A 21,126-nucleotide genomic window follows, 5' to 3' on the forward strand; every position below is an offset into this window, starting at 1 on the left:
AGATTACCAACTAAACAAGGTTTGAGAGTTTTCACTAATTGCAAATCCATGCCCTGCTAATAATTTCCGTAAAACATAACAGTTCAAAAAGGAAGAACTGAGTTGTGTTTAGGAGATTAGATTGCAGCAAAAGTATCACATCTCTGTTAAATGTGTTAAATGTGTTAAATGTGTCAAATTTGTTTGTCAACTGGGAAACCAAATCATCCAACGACAGCATTCGAATGAAGGCAGCAGACGCTTCTGGTAACCTGGCAACACAAAAACCTCTCTAGCCAATCAAGTGCTTCGCTCAGCGCATTAATATAATGAAATAGAAAGACTAGCTATCTAGTTGTCAGAAAATGCCAAGTATGTCACTGCTATAGAATTATTAAGAAGTTCGATTAAAGGTAAATATTTTGTATTCATATTTTAATTGACTCATCTGAATCTCGTTAGGTTTTTGTGAATAGGGAACGTGTTTTATAGTGCTGGGCTGGGGATGGTGTAGTGCGACGTGGAGGGCTGTTCAGCCAGTTGCTCTTCGGCATATAAGAAGAAGGCGTTTCTTTTAGTAGATGCGCACTTACAGGCACTGACATTTTAGTGTAAGACTCACGACTGGATTTATGGAAGTGTCTGCACGTTTCCGCCGCTAACATTTTCTAATTGTGTAATTTGAATGCCTTGAGAGGATACCTTCATAACCGTATGTATAATTTTCATATCAGCTCATTCTGTGTGTACTTCTGACTACAACCCTTTTCATCTAGGTAGTTGATGCGATTTACCAAACGTTTTGATTTGCCTGTTTGTGAGATGTAAACTTTAGCTAGGCTCGCCAGCAGTTCACTTCTTACCTGTTTAAAAAAACTAAGAAACAATTGGTTTAGGTATCAATTTTACACGCTATAGTTGTCTATCTTGTAACCCTTTCGCGTCGTTTCCTGTGGCCATCTGACGAATTGGTGAAGTGCATTTTAGAAATAGTTACTGTACTTGCACGAACTTGTTCTGTCGGCTTCCACGTTCAACACGTTTCACGGGCGCGTGCTGTAAAATGTGGAATTAGCCAGTCAGTCAAATTATTGTAAAGTTAGCGAGGCCGATTTATTCATGCCTGTGTTATTTCCCCAAATATACATATTTCGTACATGTATTCCTAAAAATAATCTTCCCCCTTGAAATGAAATGTTAAGTTAGGTAGCTAGTTAAAATCTTAACATTTTAAAAAAAATATTGTTTGATTAGGAAAATATAAAATAATTTAGAGCACGATGTTTGTGACCTCCAAATGAATGCTCTCTAGCACCTTTCTGTTTTACTCTGCTGCTTAGTTCTCGATTTGAAAACATTCTCACTGTTCTAGAAGTTCAGGAGGCATCATAGTAGCTAGTGATCAAAGGCTGGAATTCCAGTGCATTCTGTTTTGGCATCTCTCAGACATGCCATGCATGTTCTGTGGACAGAAACGACTGTTATTTTTGGTACTCATAAACTAATTTTTTTTTGTTCTGTCCTAGTTAATTTAAAGACAATTAGAAGATGGCTAACAAGGCAGAGTCCACAATGAGCACTTCCACTACTGAGAGTGTGTCCCACAGTGTGCTGAGCTGGGACCAGGTGGGCCGTCTCAATGAGGTCCTGACAGCAGTGGTGCCGGTCCACGGCCGAGGGAACTTCCCAACCCTGGAGGTGCGGCTGAAAGACATTGTTCAGATGGTGCGCACCCGTCTGGAGCTAAGGGGAATTAAAGTGAAAGACGTTCGTCTGAACGGCTCTACAGCCAGCCATGTGCTGGTGCAGGACATTGGCTGGAGCTACAAGGACCTGGACATCATCTTCAGGGTGGACCTGCCCCTGGAGTCAGGGTTCCAGCTGGTCAAAGATGTGGTGCTGGGCACTCTGCTGGACTTCCTCCCTGAGGGGGTGAACAAGGAAAAGATCACCCCCATGACCCTAAAGGAGGTCTATGTTCAGAAGCTGGTCAAGGTGTATACAGAGCAGGACCGCTGGAGCCTCATCTCCCTCTCCAACAACAACGGGCGCAACGTGGAGCTGAAGTTTGTGGACTCTATCCGCCGGCAGTTTGAGTTCAGTGTGGATTCATTTCAGATCGTGTTGGACTCGCTGCTCTCCTTTTATGAGTTCTCGCCGGAGAACCCTATGTCTAGCCACTTCCACCCCACTGTGGTGGGTGAGAGCGTGTACGGGGACTTTGGTGCGTCTCTGGACCACCTCATGAACAAACTGATCGCCACCAAGCGGCCGGAGGAGATCCGTGGCGGCGGCCTTCTCAAGTACTGCAACCTACTGGTGAGAGACTTCCGGCCCACCTCGGAGGAGGAGTTCAAGGGCCTGGAGCGTTATATGTGCTCCCGCTTCTTCATCGACTTCCCCGACATTGGTGAGCAGCAACGGAAGTTGGAAGCCTATTTACAGAGCCACTTTGTGGGTGAGGAGAAGAGCAAGTATGACTACCTCATGATCCTGCGGCGTGTGGTCAACGAGAGCACGGTGTGCCTCATGGGCCACGAGAGGCGGCAGACCCTTAACCTTATCTCGCTCACAGCCTTCAGGGTGCTGGCTGAGCAGAACGCCATCCCAGACGCATCCAGTGTCACCTGCTACTACCAGCCGGCGCCCTACGTCCGAGACCACAACTTCAGCAACTACTACGTTGCCTCGTGTAACCAGAATATTCCAACATGGCTGCCATGTAACTGAGAGACCCATATAACATGAAGACTGCTGCTTTGAGAAAGGGGGAAAAAAAGAGAGTCGGATGTGCCAAAAAAAATAGAAATGAGAAATTTTGCTCTAGTCATAAAGGATATATTTAAATGGCCAAGTGTTTAGTTTTTATTTTGGTCTCCCTTCTCCTTTCTCATTCCTTATCTACAGAGGTGTCAAGATCATTGGATCAAAAGTGATATTTTTTAAGTGTTATTTTGATTATATTTTTTTGCCTTTTCTCAGATTGTAATGTTTTTGTTTCCCCTAATGAGAAAATTGGCTTAAAATTAATGTCCTGATTCAAGAATGAGTTCTACTTGGTGCCCACATGTTAAGTGTATTTGGTCCATCTTCAAAGAAAGGGAAACAAATATTTAGAAGTTTATTTGGGTTTTGCCCCTGTGTGTATTGAAGAAAAAGAAGAAAAAAATGCTGAAAATTGTAAAAAAAAAAAAAAAAAAAAAAAAAGTATAAAATAATAATGGTTAACTAAAGAGATGTGAAGCACATAGTGTAAAAGGTAATCCTGAGATGACATCAATGTTTAGTTCACTGATGAGCAGTATGGGTTTGCTCATCGGTGTTTTGAGGAATTTTCTACTAGTGAGATGACTGTCCCCATCTCATTTAGAAGGCATCCAATCTAAACGGGAGGCAGAGGAGTGGCTCATTTTGTTTTTAAAGCAAAGGTGTAAAAAAGGAAAGGTAATCTGACCCAATATCACTAGCACAGTGCTGCCAGAGTGCCTGTGCCTTGTAGACAGACTTTGTAGAGAAAAATGTGTATTTTATTTTCTGCTGTGACTAGCCTCCTTCCTAAATCTGTTCAGCCAATACTATGTATAGACAATAGTTCATACTATATAGGGTGCATCTCAATAGTGTTAAGTGGCTTCCTCTCCCTAGTATCCTCTCCTCCATGCAACAGGTCAAGTAGAAATGTAGACTGCCTATCCAAACCTTTCACCTGTTTGTGGTAATGCTTGAAAGGAGCCTAGCAAAGGAAGCCATGAACGAGTATTGAGAAGCACACCATAGTGTAATTCTTTGGGCCTTTTTGCTCACCGATCGTGGCTAATGTATGTTGTGGGGAGTTGCTATTCTTTTCTTTTAAACCTCTTCCAAAACATTGGTGCAGCAGTGACCACTCAGATGTCAGAGTTTATGGTCCATGTGGTGGGGTCTGTACTGTAAGCTCATTCGGAGAACATTACAGGGCCTTCACCTCCCTCTTTCTGGAGTCTAGTCTGAAAGTCAGAGAGAGACTGTCCTTTCCCTTAAAAGGAGCCCCACTTGGCGAGGCCCTGGAACCCCTTGCAGTCCTTCCTTTGCAGGCAGTGGCCTGAAATGGGATCCCAGTCTGGTGCAGGCCAGCCAATAGCTATAACGGCAGCCAATAATTAAAGTGGGGAGGGAGTGTAAGGTAGAGAATGGCGAGGTTGTGCCAGTGTGTGACGGCAACCTTATGCGTGGGGGCTGACTCACTTCCCTCTCCACCACCCCCTAAGGGTTTGCAGGGGGCAGGTGTGAAACCTTTTCTGGTCATGGGAGGATAGGGGAGCACTGCTGCCTGCCTGGCACATTCAACAAAATGTAAGTGTCTGGAATTCCGTTCCCATTTTGGACCTCACGCGTCTTGATTTACATGGCAGAAGTTGTACTCTGCTCTACGACAGGCATCCGAGTACCCCCTCCCACCCTAATTAAACTTTAAAACCCATTTAGAAATTGCACCACCATCATCTCCTTTTCTACTGACCTGACAATTTTAATTTCTAGTCTAGTGAGCCAACTGTTCGCCTTAAGTATTTCTGTCCAACCAGACCCAGGGACTTATTTTTGGACCTTGAAGGCAACACGGCTTTCACTGATGGATGAGCAGCAGTGACTCACCCCCCCCCCGGGTTGGCTCTCCAACACAGAAATGCTAAATTGCTCTTGAACTCCTTGTGTAAGTGCCAGCAGCCTGCTCCCTGTCCCTCTACTCTGCTTACACTCCCTAGGTGCCAGCTGCTGCTCTATCAACTTGTGCAAACTAACATGCACATCCAGATAAGAGCTAGGATGTGGTTATCTGCCCCGTTCACAGGCCTGGGGGGGAGGGTCGGCATGGTCTCTGGAGCGGGTCACTCCCATGGGTCGGGGCACGTTGAGCTGGCTCAGCAGCCCAAACTAAACGTGGACACTGCTTTTAGTCCAAGGGCCACCCACTAATAAAGGCTTCAGAAAAGGCATTATGTGACCCAGGAAAGCAGTTTTGTAAGTTTCAACATCATTATGTAGACAATTATATGAACACATTCATTAAATATTATAAATCAATGGTACAATTTCAATCAGGTCATTATGGTTAATTTCCCATAGCAACGGAGGCTGCCATGTTAGTAGTAACACTTTCTGTTGTCCGTGCTTGCAGAAACCAATGTACGGACCTGAGGAATCACGAAATGATACGAGATAAGAAACTGTTCCAAGGTGTTTAAATTGCTTTATGTAGCTGTTGGAACCTTGAATGTTTTGAGAGCTGTGTTAGCTAGCAAATGTGCTGTCTTTAGTTTGGCAAGCAGCAATGATGGCCCTTGTAGGCTGTACGTCTTACATTAACTGAGAACGACTGTACGTGGTTAAAACACATTTAATAGTTTTGGGGTTCATCTGGATCAGTGTTGCTTGAGCCTATGCAAGGACAAACACTGAACTCATGAATAGTTCTGTGTGCAACAAAAGTAACTTTTTTAAATAACAAATGAATGCAATTTTTGAACCGGTGTTCATATTCATAACATTATCTACGTAATAATTTTTTTTCATTTCACCATCTTGTGTGCTGGGGCACGGAACAGCAATTTATTTTGTGGGTGGCAATGGAACAATTTTAACCTGGGTTAGCTTTAGCTTAGCCACCATGTGGGCACATTTGGTGTGGACCAAAGTCTGAACCAGCAACTAAGCACTTAAGTGCCTTTATGTTTGGTGGGATACATTTATTTTTTTGTGGGTGGGAGAAGAGAGAATTAGTTAAGAATAGTTGCTACTAGTTACCATGAAATTGTCATTTTGCGTTTGGTTGAATTCTATTTTTCGTTTATGGGTTGAGACACTGCCATTGAATTATGTATGTAGACTTCTTCTTTTTTTGGTGTCATGTGAAGCGTTTTTTTTTCTTTTTAAGTCCAACCCCAAACCATACTTTGAAACTTAGCTGTCTAGTCATTCCAGTAATTATTTGTCATGCTCTGTCTGCATTTCTTTTTTTTGCCCCCACCCCCCCTCCCCTTCAATTTATCAAAACCAAAGCAACACCTGCAGCTAGTGCAATGACAAGCCATACATAATAACTGTCTGGCGTCAAATGACTTGTACACCCCACTCAATGGAAGCACTTTAGAGGCCTTGTCTTACTCCATACCCAGCTAGCGGAGAGTGTACACGCACATAAGCTATGGAGGAGCCTGTATGTTGGCGGTGAGCTGGTTCTCAGGGAGGTTGAAGGGCTGTTTCACACTTTTGAAGGCTGGTGTGTGAACTTTTTGAACCTTGGAACGTTTAAAAAAAAAATTGTGCTCCCATCTTGGCCACCAGATTCCTATACTTGGTATTTGTCTCCCTCTCTGGTGTATATTAGAGAAGACTTCTCATCTGTCTCCGCCCTGAGACCATTTTTAATTTGTGAAAGCTTGTTGTGTTTGGTGCCGATGGTCTAAACCTTGGTTCTGATGAGTCACTTTTCTTCCACAGCATTACTTCATAATTCAGGTGGAGAGGAGCTGTCAGTCATTCCCACAAATGTTTACCACCATGCAAAGTGATGACTCAATTGAGCTTTGAGCCAGAACCAGCAGCTCAGTAGCTCTCCAGAACCAGGGTTGTAGACCCACTGATATTGAATTCGTGTAAATTCTGTGTCTGTGTCCCTTACCCTGCCTGAATGTGTTATGGTTATTGTGGTCTCTGTCTTTATCCTAACTGGGAATGTGTGCCTATTTATCAATTGTAAACCAGAGATGAGTGTTATGTATGCTCCCCTAGATAAGAATGGGTGTGACCAGGCTTGGCTATATGATATATCGCTGCCCATATTTGGGGTCGTATGTTTCATGGATGGTGCAAGTGATGTTTGTCCTATTTTTGCCCTTCTTGTCTGCTGTAATTCCATGTGATTTTGGGAGGGGGGGGGGGGGTTTGGATGTGATTTTTCAAAGAGAAAGTCTTATCTTTTTGGAAAGTGATGATCCCTTTTTGAAGCTCTTTGCTATTTTGCATTAAGAGTTGTGGAATTTTACAGCAGATGTTTTTTTTTTGTGTGTGTATGAGGATGACTGGATGTGAGTTAAGTTAAAGATATGAAATTCTTGCACATTTTATTTTTTGAAATGGTTTAATGGCAAAGAGCTGTCAGCTTTCTGATTATGATGTTGATGATATCATTATACTATTTCATTTCAGCACTTTTACCTTTTAGTTTTCCTTTTGGATATAAATGTACATCAGGAAAATGTGTTTGAAGAGGGAAAAACAACATTTAAATAAAGTATTGAATCCCAAATGTTGTCAGAGTAATGGTGTTGCTATTCTGTTAATTCTTACCATTTTTAAATGTGTTTTGTGTTTAGGTTTTAAAATGTTTGGTTGCACTTTGAGGTGTGTCAGTGGGTACATTGTGTGCATTTTTTTTTTGTGCCTTAGTTAAGCTAATTTGTTCCTCAACTTAATGTGTAGTAAATCTGTCTTTCAACTTTTTTTAAATTATTATTATTATTATTAGACTAAAGCCATTTGGTCAATAACCTCGAGCCTCTGTTTTTCTCATTTCGATCACAATAAGGAAATGGTTACGAACACTCCAGTCTTTATTCCTACGCCTGTAATTGCTGAACAATCATTTTGATGCGGTCTGTTCCATGTAATGGTTTTCTAATGGGCGGGACATTGTTTTCTCAACCTGCTGCATTGGACCACTTGGAAGCATCACGGCCTACCTAGGGTCCAATGGCTAACTCCATCAGTATTCACTTCACTATTCTCTCCGAGAGCAGGTCAGCCAACAATCTGGATTCTGGTGAGATTTTGGTATTCTAGTGCTTTCATACCTTGAAGTGTGAACCTGATCAATCACATTTTTTTTGTTTTGTTTTTTGGTTAAAGAACTGGGTAAAAAGTATTCAAACTATCCATCCATACGTAATGCTGGAAACCTCAAGCGTAGACACTGAATCACACCCTGCTGCCATTAATAAAAAGGTGACTTATCTGCTGGGAATTAGTCATGGTGTAACTTAAGTGATGCAGCTGTGTCCCCCGCACAATCTCTTAACCACTTTTTCCACCTCCGTCAATGCGCATTCATTGCCGTTAACCCAAGGCACTCGCACTGTCTTTCTGTATAATTTAAACTCTTCCTCTGACTTCATTGAATTGATCGCATAACCGTCTCCCGTAAGTCATTCAAGTCTAGGTTGAAAACGAAAGGAGACTGGGAATCTGGCATTCGGGCTCCTAGACTTTTGCAGATTCATTGCCTCTTTTTAATTCCCTGCTGGCCACATTTTTTTTAAACTTTTTTTTTTTAAATAAAGATGCTTTTAATGTATGATCTTAATTACTAATTTTCTCCCACCTGTCTTTGCTTCTTTATTTTACAATGTGATGCGCTTTGTTACTTGTATTGAAAGCTCTATGCAAAATATAATTCAGACGCCATATGCTGATGGCATTGTGACATCCCCGCCGTTCGATCTGAGCAATACCGAATAGACTTAGTCCCCCACTTGGCTTTAATGGCTGACTTTAAATTTGTAAAATCTTTAAATATCCTCTACTGTCACTAAATTCCAAAGCACACTTCTGTTAGACGTGATCCTTTCTGGGTGTAGATCGTGGCTTCTCACCCTCTCCTACACCCAGGTTCTGTTATCTCGGGTTGTAAATTCCTGGTGGAGGCTCTCCCCCTTTTCATGCAGAGAGAGACCACAGTGAAGGGATTTCACTTGGCTCCTAAATCCCCAAATTGGGAGTTTTAAACTATGTCCACCTTTTGAGAGTATAGAAAAGGTCCATGGACACTTAAGGGACAGTTATGTTGAGTGTGTTTAATTTTGTGACCTCACGAAGGACAGGAAACACACAACTCTATCTCAATCTGTACAATTCTCAATTATGGGGTTTGCATCTAATTCTTGTATAAAATTAATGAGTAAAGATAAATATTTGTTAAATGACGTAACGTGATGTTAACCTTTAATTTTGAGAGAATTATATTCCCTGTAAAGTTTAAATAGTCAGCGACCACGCCCCCATGAGTACAGACATGATCTGGTGTCATAGAACCGCCTTTTCTATTGTTACTTTTCTATTACCCCTCCTGAGGTAATCCTCTTCAGACCACGCATACCTCAGTGTAAGCTGAGGTGGCACAGATTTCAGTACCAAGACTAAGTAAACTACAGCGGATGTTGTGATTGCGAATAGTTGAGTACCAAAACTATACCACGTGGAGCATTGGCTACACGGCTGGAAATAGTTAAACTCTGAGACTATCAATCCCTACAGAAAATGAGCAAATCTTAGATACAAAGTACTAGTCTGCAGCTAGAAATGACGTAAACCGAGGACTAGAATACAGACAACCGCCGAAACATCTATGAGAACATTTCTGAATGGTACTCTGAAGTATCCATTCTAACCACAAATGACTTTGATCTTCAGGGAAACAGAAAGTGAGAGACATGAACTGACTCTCCAGCAGACGGACCGACAATTCCAACAGAAAATACTATATATGGGCGTAAATATATTGATTGCAATTATTCCCGATTGAGTGAGCGTTCATGTGCAAAGGATTAGCATTTCCATGAATATAATTATCCACTGTGTAGTAAAGCCATTTTGTCTTTCCCGCTTCTTTATCAGTCCACACCCCCTTCCCTTTGTCCACCAAAGCTGTCATATTGGTTTAGACCACTAGGGGATCTTCCCTATCATTGTTAGTAACCAATATCTACTGTTTGTTTGTTTATGCATTTCTGTGATTGTTTAGTTAGTAAATAACTGATTAAGCCAATTGGTGTACGGATGATTTATAGGACAGGCTGGGTTTGTGCAGATAACCAACAATTTACGATGTTCAGATGAGCCTGACGTGAGGTAAAGAATAATTCATTAATAGAAGACTAATTGATCAGATATTAAAATATCTGAAGAGTTATATTCAGACAAATTCCAACTTTGTAATCTGAAGATTTTCCGTGGTGCCCCGACTTCCTAGTTAATCAAATTTATATGATTAGTTTAATCACGTAATAATAATTACAGAGAATTGATTTGGTAAAATAAGTCTTCACCTTTAATGAAGCCAAAGACACAACACTTCACTCTGTCGGTGTCCTCAGTATAACTGCATGCCTGTCATGCTCTAAAGGCTTCTGCGGCTACAGGATGGTAAATCTCTCGTTTCCTGTGGGCATCAGTGGCCACAGAGGTAGGTGACAGGAGGGTGGGCACAATGCATCCCTCCCAGTTCCCTGTCCAGCCCAATAGACAATCACCATCCAAAACCCACACACAAAAACAGCCCAGCGTATGGCCAGGCCAAACAATGCTTGATTTCTGGAATACTGCAAATAGAAATATGCAAAGAGACAATGAAAATGCAACATGCAGCAGAATGCTTAGAGAGGGAGGAAAGGGGTGAGGGAGAGACCCCATCGGGACAAGGCCACAATGAACCCGACTGTCCTCTCTCGCACACACACGCAGTTTTGGTAATATATCCTAAAAGATACAGAAGGGTTCCCCAACTGGTGGCCAGTGGGTGGTTATATTTGGCCCCCCCAAAAATTTTCAGAGCAAAATATACATATATATTTTTTTTAATATTACAATTTTATTGTTGGACATAAAAGACTGTAAAAACACCAGGATATCAGTTTCAAATTATTTATAATAATAATAATTTTAGAAATCTGTCCCCAAGTATTCCCATAAAGATGTGATTATACAAATGTATGCAAATTTTGAAATTAATGTTTTAGTCATATCAGTTTGGGCTTCTGTGGTCAATTTGACTTTTTAAAATTATGTTCCGTCCCCCAGGCCATCCTCTCAAGAAAATTGGCCTGCGGCTGAATCAAGTTGATGATCTCTACAATATCTCCTCTGCTTTACTTGGTTTGTATCTGAGGTCTCTGGGCCAAATGCCACTAATTAGCTCTGTGGTTGATTAAGGTTGATGTAACTCACATGTACAACCCAAAAATGTGTTGTTCAAGGTGATCTATAGCATCGATCACATCTGTTTTAAAGGGTGTGATGACATGACTGATTGTGTGTTTGTTGTGCTTGATACAGACTGGGACCACATGTTAGTGAACCCCCCACTCCTGGGCTTGTCCACGTAGTAGGCTCAAAGTCAGGAGAAGTTCAGAGAAGGGGAAAGAGTTTCTGGGTAACACAGCCTCAGCTCCACAAGCAGTGCTGGGGGCAATGTAATACCTAGTCAATTGTACAACTGAATGCATTCAACTGAAATGAGTTGTGTTCTCTATAGAGCAGTGTAAAACAGAGATCCACTCAGTGTGTTAGTGTGTGTAAAAGGGGGAAGAAATAAAGCGTGACACCTCTTATCGCAATGAGTCCTGGTCAGCATGACTGTACAACACTCTGAGGCATCCTCCTGACTCTGCAGGCCTGAGTTGTGGCCTGTGGAACTAACTTCTGAGAAATATAGCAGTTTGAGCAAACTGTCCCTCCCGTTCAGGAAATGGATAAGCTGCACAGACATCCTCCATTTCCCCCCAGCAACAGCCCTAAAGCAAGGAGTGCCATTTATAACAGGAGACATACTCAAGGTCCTGAAAAAGCAGGGGGGGTTCGCCTTGAGGCAGATACCAATGTGGTTGAAACGGAGAGAGCAAGACAGAGAGTGAGAGAATAGACTGGCCTGCATGCACTACTGCATGTTTCCGGCGGAGACATTTCTCAGAAGCACCTCTATATCACCATTTGACCCCCCCCCTAACTTCCAGTTATGTGTGTGAACTTCCAGTTACGAAATATTGAAATCAGTTTAGATACTTTTGAAAAACTAGATATTACTTATTGGATTACTTTGAATTCCAGAAAATATGCAAAAAATACATTGTCACCTTTTTGTGTTTTCTCAATGGAATTCAATTCATCATTCCACCTGAGTGAGTCTGACCACAAGACAGAGCCCACTGTGATAACACACCAAAAGCTTTTGATGGATCCTTTTTGTCTTCCAATGCCATTTAAGGGGAAAGTAATCCAAAATAACAAAGTAATCATATTACGTTACTAAGTTTGGGTAATCCAAAAGCTACATGACTAATTACAATTTTGGACAGGTTACTAGTAACTGTAATGGATTACATTTAGAAAGTAACCTACCCAACCCTGAAACTCAGCATATGTCAGCTCAATCTGAAATTACTTAATGTCTATTGCCCAATCTGTAACACTTCAGCGATACAGGTTGAATAGAGCCCTAAAACCATAATAATTTGGGGAGACTGTATTAATAATGTAGGCATTAGCTGTGCAGCTCCCAGAGGCCAATTCTAGGAGACTCCAGGATTGACCCTTTTGACTCATAACATACTGTTATCATCTGCTGATGCCTAGTCAGTTTATCCCTACCTATAGTGTATGTACATATCTACCTCAATTACTTCGTACCTCTGCACATCGCCTCGGTACTGGTACCAAGTTATCGTTACTCATTGTGTATTTATTCCTCGTTATTATTTCCCCTTTTCTTCTCTGCATTGTTGGGAAGGGCCCGTAAGTAAGCATTTCACTGTTAGTTAACAAAGCATGTGACAAATAAAATTGTATTTGATTTCAAGGGTTGATTCTGGACCAGGTAGTGCCCCCCCCCCCACTATATATATATATATATATATCTATCTATATATCATCTGGAAGTCAGGTTTCTGTGGAGTCCGCATGTATTCCACATCAAAGGAAGAGATGTAAAGTGTATTGGACTCAAGCACATGGTGATCATTGACAACCTTGAAATCATCCACATAAGAGAGTGCCCATTGGGACTGAAGTCCTTTACTAATCAACAGCTACATAGAAAATTAAATGGGCAGCACTCCAAAGGACGCCGCCTTCATCCTCCAGTGTATCAAAATCAGTGAAACTGAAAGCCAGAAACATAACACACTTCCTGTGATCAGAAACTAAAAGAGCATGTCTCTCTTAATCGCTGTTAGTGTAGCAGTGTTGACCCTTCTGCCTGACCTCTATCTCACCCATTCCTCTGTGGAGAGCAGAGCGAAAGGTGGCCAGGTGTGTGTGTGTTGCTTTGTCCACCACACCATTGTACCCAAGTAATCCCTCCTTCACAACAGGAAGTCTGTGAATGATGGATTTACCCCGCTTTTCATCCCATCCCTCGCTCCTTCCAGCTTTGTCTCTGTCCAGAGTTTTAATCCGGCTTTGATTAATAAATGGAAAACAAAAAAAAGACAAGATAAAGGTGATGGATGGAGGGTTAGGGACAGGGCAGGTGGGGGGAAAGGGGCACGGGAGCAGAGGAAAGGGAGAAAAGAGGGAAATAGAGTAGCGCGGACAGGTTTTAGTCAATGAGACCACTTCACAGCTTCCTGGAAGAGATTGCTCTTTTCTGTGGAAGGCAAGTGTAATGGAAAAAAAACGATTCCGTGTCAAACACCTGCTGTTTATCCCTCCACTGCTTATCTGTTGTTTTCTCCCGTCCTTACAGTAATGTTGGGCCATGGCACAGATGCTTCCATAACAGTTTGATAGAAGCCATTTTTAAATCAAATGTTCAACGTGGATTTGAATCATTACAATTCATATATTAGAGTACAGTATGTTTATACATGTACATATTGTCAAACTGGATTAGACAAAACAAAAATCCTACACTTAGAAAACAATCATGGCATAGTCTTTTGAATTTTCCCTGTTGTGATTAATGTGATTTGCTAGTGAGCTTACAAGTTAGGGTGAGAAAAGGAGGAACTGGTAATAAAAGTTCACAAAAACGATGTATAAGTGTATTTCTCGAAAGCACACACCCTCACAATATCGGTAAGCAGCAGATACAGTTTCAAATAGCACAAGGTCAGAATAAACCAGAATGATACAACTGTTTATTTTCATGTCTTTACCTCCAAATGAAAAACTCTCTACATCATGAACATGACATGGAATGTATTGGGATGCAGTTCAAATCTCTGATTACATATTCTCTCTAATAGACCAATAAAACAACACTAACTGCAGCTGATATTTACATTCACTTACATGTCTCAGGAAAGCTTGTGCGTTAATTGACAGAAGAGCAAGGCTGGCATACAGTGAAAACAAATCACAATGTAATAGAGGAGGTAACAAAGGAGAAATCAAGTTCAACATACTTATGAAGAAACTGACTCCATGGTAAAGTTAAACATACTTATGAAGAAACTGACCGCATGCTGAACACAATCATTAGTTCATTTGGTATTCAGAAATCCAAAATTACACATTGACGTCACTAGGAGATTTGTGCAAAATAAATTCTGGATACAAGATGTTTAAATTTAGGATGCTACACTATTATGGCATTCCTAACATCTGGCGTATAACTTTCTGTGATAATGGGCATTGGAAGATGCAGCATCTTATGGTATAAATTCAATGTAAAGAAAAATAGGAACCGTTTGCTTCTTCATTAAAAAAAAAACACTCTTACACACAGTACCGCACTAAGTACACTCCAGAAACAAACTATCTGCCTTGTGTTTTTCAGAGAAAAAACAGAATGCTAGTATTTATTATTTTATCAAACGCTCTTAATCCGTTCAACAATTAACTTCTATGGCATTTAATGAATGTTCTCTGACAGAAGCAGTAGAACCGTGTTGATGGTCTCATTGTTTCAAGTGACACACACACACACACACACACACACACACACACACACACACACACACACACACACACACACACACACACACACACACACACACACACACACACACACACACACACACACACACACACACACACACTAATCACTACAGTACTTTTACCTAAAAACAGATTCACATTTAAACAGCCTTTGAAAATATACAACATCCAAAACCTACCATTCGGTGAAGTTTTGCAAAAATAAAAAATGTGAAACATAACATGAGCGATGTCACTCTCACACACACACACACAGGAGGGCAGGTTTTTAAGAGAGGCCGGCGGAGTGTCCTGGGATAGGTTGGTGCGTTCACACAGGCTCCGTCACAGAGAGATCCATCCTTCTATCCGTCTGTCATCTGATTGCATCACACTGCTAATAAAAACATAATCTTAGGTTCATCAGTATCCAGGCTTTTCAGAGTGTCAGCGTCCGGTATACTGTCCTTGTGAGGTCCCAGACAAAGCCCACTGAGGCCCTGGGTGGCTTATAGTCTGGTCAGAGAGCTAAACCACAGGGGTCCTGCCGGTCAGAACATGGAAGTGGAGCCAGTCATGTGACTGTAGATGTAGTTATGCTGCGTCCATAACCAAGTATGAAAGTGTTAATTACCAGTTGGATGCACTCACATGCTTTGAACTCTTAAAGTCTTATTAATGAATATATTCTTTCTACAGCTTATCAGTGTACACCCAATATTTTCACCTTGTTGATGATGCTTATTATGCATTATGGTTGAACCAAAAGATTACATGTAACAAACATTTTATTAAATTGGAAACAATTAAATGTATACAGTACCAGTCAAGAATTTGGACACACCTACTCATTCAAGGCTTTTTCTAAATTTTTACTATTTTCTACATTGTTGAATAATAGTGAAGACAAACTATGAAATAACACATGGAATCATGTAGTAACCAAAGAGTGTTATATATCCTAAATATATGCTATTTTAGATTCCGCAAAGTAGCCAACCATTGCCCTGATGACAGCTTTGCACACTTTTGGCATTCTTTCAACCAGCTTCACCTGGAATACTTTTCCAACAGTCTTGAAGGAGTTCCCACATGCTGAGCACTTGTTTGCTGCTTTTCCATCACTCTGCGGTCCAACTCATCCCAAACCATCTCAATTGGGTTGAGGTCAGGTGATTGTGGAGGCCAGGTCATCTGATGCAGCACACCATCACTCTCCTTCTTGGTCAAATAGCCCTTACACAGCCTGGAGGTGTGTTGGGTCATTGTCCTGTTGAAAAACAAATGATAGTCCCACGAAGTGCAAACCAGATAGGATGGCGTTATCACTGCAGAATGCTGTGGTAGCCATGCTGGTTAAGTGTGCCTTGAATTCTGAATAAATCACAGACAGTGTCACCAGCAAAGCACTATCACACCTCCTCCTCCATGCTTCACGGTGGAAAATACACATTGCGACTGCACTTGAAAAAACTTTCAAAGTTCTTGAAAATTTCCGTATTGACTGACCTTCATGTCTTAAAGTAATGATGGACTGTTGTTTCTCTTTGCTTATTTGAGCTGTTCTTGCCATATGGACTTTTTTTCCCTTCCAAATAGGTCTATCTTCTGTATACCAACCTTGTCATAACACAACTAATTGGCTCAAATGCATTAACTTTTAACAAGGCACACCTGTTCATTGAAATGCATTCCAGGTGACTACCTCATGAACCTGTTTGAGAGAACGCCAAGAGTTTGCAAAGCTGTCATCAAGGCAAAAGGGTGCTACTTTGAAGAATCTCAAATATATTTTGATTTGTTTAACACTTTTCTTGGTTACTACATGATTCCATGTTTTATTTCATAGTTTTAATGTCTCCATTATTCTACAATGTAGAAAATATATATATATATATTTTTTTAACTAACCTGGAACGAGTGTGTCCAAACTTCTGACTGTTACTGTGAAATTAATTTAAACAATGTATGTTGATGCTAATATTATGTACAATATCTAATTTTGTTGCCATATGATAATAGCCTAATATATTCATGCTGTAAACTATGATCTTAACAGTGTCACTCAATTCATTCTAATCAACCTAATAACCCTAACATTGGGTGCACCGTTTGTCCACATAAAGGGTAATGTCATGAATGCTTGAACCAGGTCAAGGCGGCACAGGGATGCCAAAACGTTGGTTTACCCAATAAATTACTGGGAGTTCATAGTGTGGGCAACTCTATTTTTTTTATAGCAAACCAGCTGCCTCAACCATAAATTAAAAGTACAGCTATTATGCCTGTAAACAACTGAGTGTTCACAAATCATATTAATATATATTGTTTTGTTGTTGCATTTATCTGCTGAAAATTATGTGGTTGGAGCGCAGGGGCCATAGACAAGGTTCCCACTAGTAATTACCAGTTGGAGGGGCATTCAAGTGGATTTTTCCCAGTCGTATGTGGTAGAAACATCCTTCCCACTTGGATATGAACGCAGAATGAGTCTCAGGGTGTTTCTTAATATGCATACTACCGTGCTCCACACTCTCACTCTCATTGAGTACGTTCTTATGAGGACGAGAGTGTGGAGAATGCATAAAACATCACATCTGAGAAGCACTCGCACTCCCCCTACTGTATTACCTCACGCTTTACCTTCCCCATCACTGAACCTTCTTCCAGCCACAATGGCAACAAGACAAAACAAGAATTCACAAAGCAACATTTTACTTCATAATTATCAGCTAGATATGAGAATCGTAAATGTAGCTAACCAGATACTTTATTAACAAGCAACAATTACCTAAACTAATATTTTGCAATATGTAAATTATTCGTAGCTATCTGGCTGGCTAACAGTGGTAGCTAGCCAGTTAACCCTATTGACTTATGTGCTTGATATCTACGGATCGTAGGCAGTTAAACATGCCAAAATTAACACAGCATGTATTTATTAACATATAATGATAAAGTATTGTAGTCAGGAAACATTTGAGATGGGAATAGGCAACATGTCAGAGTGTATTTGCTCTGCTTCAGCTAAAATAATGGCCACCAATGATTTCAGGAAATTCTCCATTTCTAACGTTGTTGCGTCATATTTCCTTAATACTTTCCATTGAAGCTAGCATCAATGCATACTTCAAAATATGTACAAAAACAGAATGTGCATTCGAGAAGTGCCTTCGGTGCTGTTTCGCATACTTTGATTTGGACTCATACTTCAACCCTCCCGTGCCCCTATTTGAGTGGAATATGGAAGTATGCATTTTGAGAAACACCCTCAGAGTCCTTGGCTTTTCTCTCTCTCTCGCTCTCCCTCTCTGCCGGAGTTCTGATTGGTTCACACCTAAAACACACACGGACAAATACATACAGGTCGTGTCATTACAATGAGGCTATAAACATTGCTTGACATTTTACTATCAGGTTACACACTGCACTGTGTGTGTGTGTGTGTGTGTGTGTGTGTGTGTGTGTGTGTGTGTGTGTATATATTATATATATATATATATATATATATAGTAGTAGTAGTAGTAGTAGTAGTGGGCGGAGAGCATTTTTACTGCGAAAAAGATGTTACCAAAAAAGGCAATGAAAGCAGAAGTGAAAGACCAAATAAAAGATATTAAAGAGCGATTGTATAATTATCTCATTCATTTGTAGGCCTGGCCTCTGTCTGAGTTGAGTTTGAGTTGAGTAGAGCACACAAACCTGAGTGTATATACAGTTGAAGTCAGAAGTTCACAGACCCCTTAGCCAAATACATTTAAACTCAGTTTGTCACAATTCCTGTCATTTAATCCTAGTAAAAATTCGCTGTCTTAGGTCAGTTAGGATCACCACTTTATTTTAAGAACGTGAAATGTCAGAATAATAGTAGTGAGAACGATTTATTTCAGCTTTTACATCATATTTTACTACAGCTTTTATTTCATCACATTCCCAGTAGGTCAGAAGTTTACATACACTCAATTAGTATGTGGTAGCATTGCCTATAAATTGCTGAACTTGGGTCAAGCGTTTTGGGTACCTTCCCACTATAAGTTGGGTGAATTTTGGCCCATTCCTCCTGACAGGGTGTAACTGAGTCAGGTTTGTAGGACTCCTTGCTCAAACATGCTTTTTCAGTTCTGCCCTGAAATGTTCTATAGGATTGAGGTCAGGGCTTTGTGATGGCCACTCCAATACCTTGACCTTGTTGTTCAGCCATTTTGCCACAACTTTGTAAGTATGCTTGAGGTCATTGTCCATTTGGAAGACCCATTTGCGACCAAGCTTTAACTTCCTGTCGGATGTCTTGAGATGTTGCTTCAATATATTCACATAATTTTCCTACATCATGATGCCATCTACTTTGTTAAGTGCACCAGTCCCCCTTGCAGCAAAGCACCCCCACAACATGATGCTGCCACCCCCCATGCTTCACGGTTGGGATGGTGTTCTTTGGTTTGCAAGCCTCCCCGTTTTTCCTCCAAATATAATGATGGTCAACAGTTCTTATTTTTGTTTCATCAGACCAGAGGAAATTTCTCAAAAAAGTACGATCTTTGTCCCCATGTGCAGTTGCAAACCGTAGTCTTGCTTTTATATGGCGGTTTTGGAGCAGTGGCTTCTTCCTTGCTGAGAGGCCTTCAGGTTGTCGATGTAGGACTCGTTTTACTGTGGATATAGATACTTTGTACCTGTTTCCTCCAGCATCTTCACAAGGTCCTTTGCTGTTGTTCTGGGATTGATTTGCACTTTTCGCACCAAAGTACGTTCATCTCTAGGAGACAGAACGCATCTACTTCCTGAGTGGTATGACAGCTGCATGGTCCCATGGTGTTTATACATGCATACTATTGTTTGTAAAGATGAACATGGTACCTTCATGCATTTGGAAATTGCTCCCAAGGAGGAACCAGACTTGGTTCTTGGCTGGTCTTGGCTGATTTCCCAATGATGTCACGCAGAGGCACTGAGTTTGAAGGTAGGCCTTGAAATACATCCACAGGTACACCTCCAATTGACTCAATTGATGTCACTTAGCCTAATCAGAAGCTTCTAAAGCCATGACATTTTCTGGAATTTTCCAAGCTGTTTGAAAAGGCACAGTAAACTTAGTATGTAAACTTCTGACCCACTGGAATTATAATACAGTAATTTATAAGTGAAACAATCTAAACAATTATTGGAAAAAATGACTTGTGTCATGAACAAAGTAGATGTCCTAACCAACTTGCCAAAACTATAATGTGTTAACAAGAAATTTGTGGAGTGGTTGAAAAATGAGTTTTAATGACTCCAACCTAAGTGTAGGTAAACTTCCGACTTCACCTGTACACAAACCGGCATATTTCAACTAAATGTTTCTGGATAGGAATGCCTACTGAGTAGACAACCCTGAAGTCATTAAAATGGCAGTGTTTGCTGGTACATTATTGTAATGTACTGAGTTGCATCCACAACAGTGGACATCTCACTATTCTAGAATTTTCCACATAGAAAGTGGTAAGCAGGCCAGTGTACAGTAATACTCATTACTTCCTCTGGGCAGTTCAATTAGCTGTGTCTACTATTTCCTCATGAGGTAATTTCTCTCTGTTCACAGCCTTGTGGCTAAACCCTCATGGTACCAACGCTTGGTCTGAAAATTGAAAGATCATTTAAACTAAATGTTCTGCAGGGAAAGCTAGCGCTCTGCAAGGAAAGCTAACGGGCTAGGGCTAACACCGGCCGCTCTGCAGTCCAGCTGTTGATGCACTCATAGGCCAGGATAGTGAGGGGAGAGACTGAGGTAGTTACCATAGTTAGCATGAAGAGCTAAAAGTGCAACACTTTGCAACATCAACTAATCTACATACCGATAGATCCATAATGAAGTCTCCACTTCAAAGAAATTCCCTTCCCTACCCAATGTAACCCAACACAGGCAAGGCAAAACAAGGACAAGAAGAGAGATATCAGCAGTGGTGTATACGCAGATATAGACCACATACACACTTTCAGTGGGCATTGCGCATACTCCCTTCTTCATCCACACTAATACGCATCCAAGTAGTCTAGCGGAAGTACAGTGTATTCAAAACCGTTGACTTTTTCCACGTTACAGCCTTAATATAAAATGGATACAATTATTTCAAATGAATTAACAGAAATACCTTATTTACATAAGTATTCAGACACTTTGCTATAAGACTCAAAACTGAGCTCAGGTACATCCTGCTTCCATCGATCATCCTTGATATGTTTCCACAGCTGATTGGAGTCTACCTGTGGTCAATTAAATTGATTGGACATGATTTGGAAAGGCACACACCTGTCTCTATAAGGTCCCACATGCACTGTCCCATAGTTGACAGTGCATGTCAGAGCAAAAACAAAGCCATGAGGTCAAAGGAATTGTGCGTAGAGCTCCAAGACAGGTTTTTGTTGAGACACAGATCTGGGGAAGGGTACAAAAACATTTCTGCAGCACTGAAGGTCCCCAGTGGCCTCAATCATTATTTT

The 21,126-nt window shown here is 40.9% G+C and overlaps 2 protein-coding genes across 2 annotated transcripts in view; one reads left to right on the plus strand and one right to left on the minus strand.

Annotated features, from left to right (window-relative positions):
- The first annotated feature begins 526 nt into the window (after window positions 1–526).
- Window positions 527–2,829, plus strand: LOC135547459 (terminal nucleotidyltransferase 5C-like). Its single transcript, XM_064976490.1, has 2 exons — window positions 527–691; window positions 1,506–2,829. The coding sequence occupies exon 2, from the start codon at window positions 1,528–1,530 to the stop codon at window positions 2,707–2,709; it is 1,182 nt and encodes a 393-aa protein (XP_064832562.1). The 5' UTR covers window positions 527–691; window positions 1,506–1,527; the 3' UTR covers window positions 2,710–2,829.
- Window positions 2,830–13,851: 11,022 nt separating this feature from the next.
- LOC135547460 (ganglioside-induced differentiation-associated protein 2-like) overlaps window positions 13,852–21,126 on the minus strand; it is a 40,607-nt gene continuing 33,332 nt past the window's right edge. Inside the window, exon 14 of the mRNA XM_064976491.1 lies at window positions 13,852–17,983. Coding sequence (XP_064832563.1) covers window positions 17,978–17,983 — 6 coding nt within the window. The 3' untranslated portion in view covers window positions 13,852–17,977. The remainder of the gene's footprint in view (window positions 17,984–21,126) is intronic.

Source organism: Oncorhynchus masou, chromosome 10, assembly GCF_036934945.1.
Source record: "Oncorhynchus masou masou isolate Uvic2021 chromosome 10, UVic_Omas_1.1, whole genome shotgun sequence".
Taxonomy (NCBI): domain Eukaryota; kingdom Metazoa; phylum Chordata; class Actinopteri; order Salmoniformes; family Salmonidae; genus Oncorhynchus; species Oncorhynchus masou.

What these genes read in the sequence shown, in the direction of transcription:
- LOC135547459 (XM_064976490.1), top strand. Translation starts at nt 1,528, where the DNA reads ATGGCTAACAAGGCAGAGTCCACAATGAGCACTTCCACTACTGAGAGT.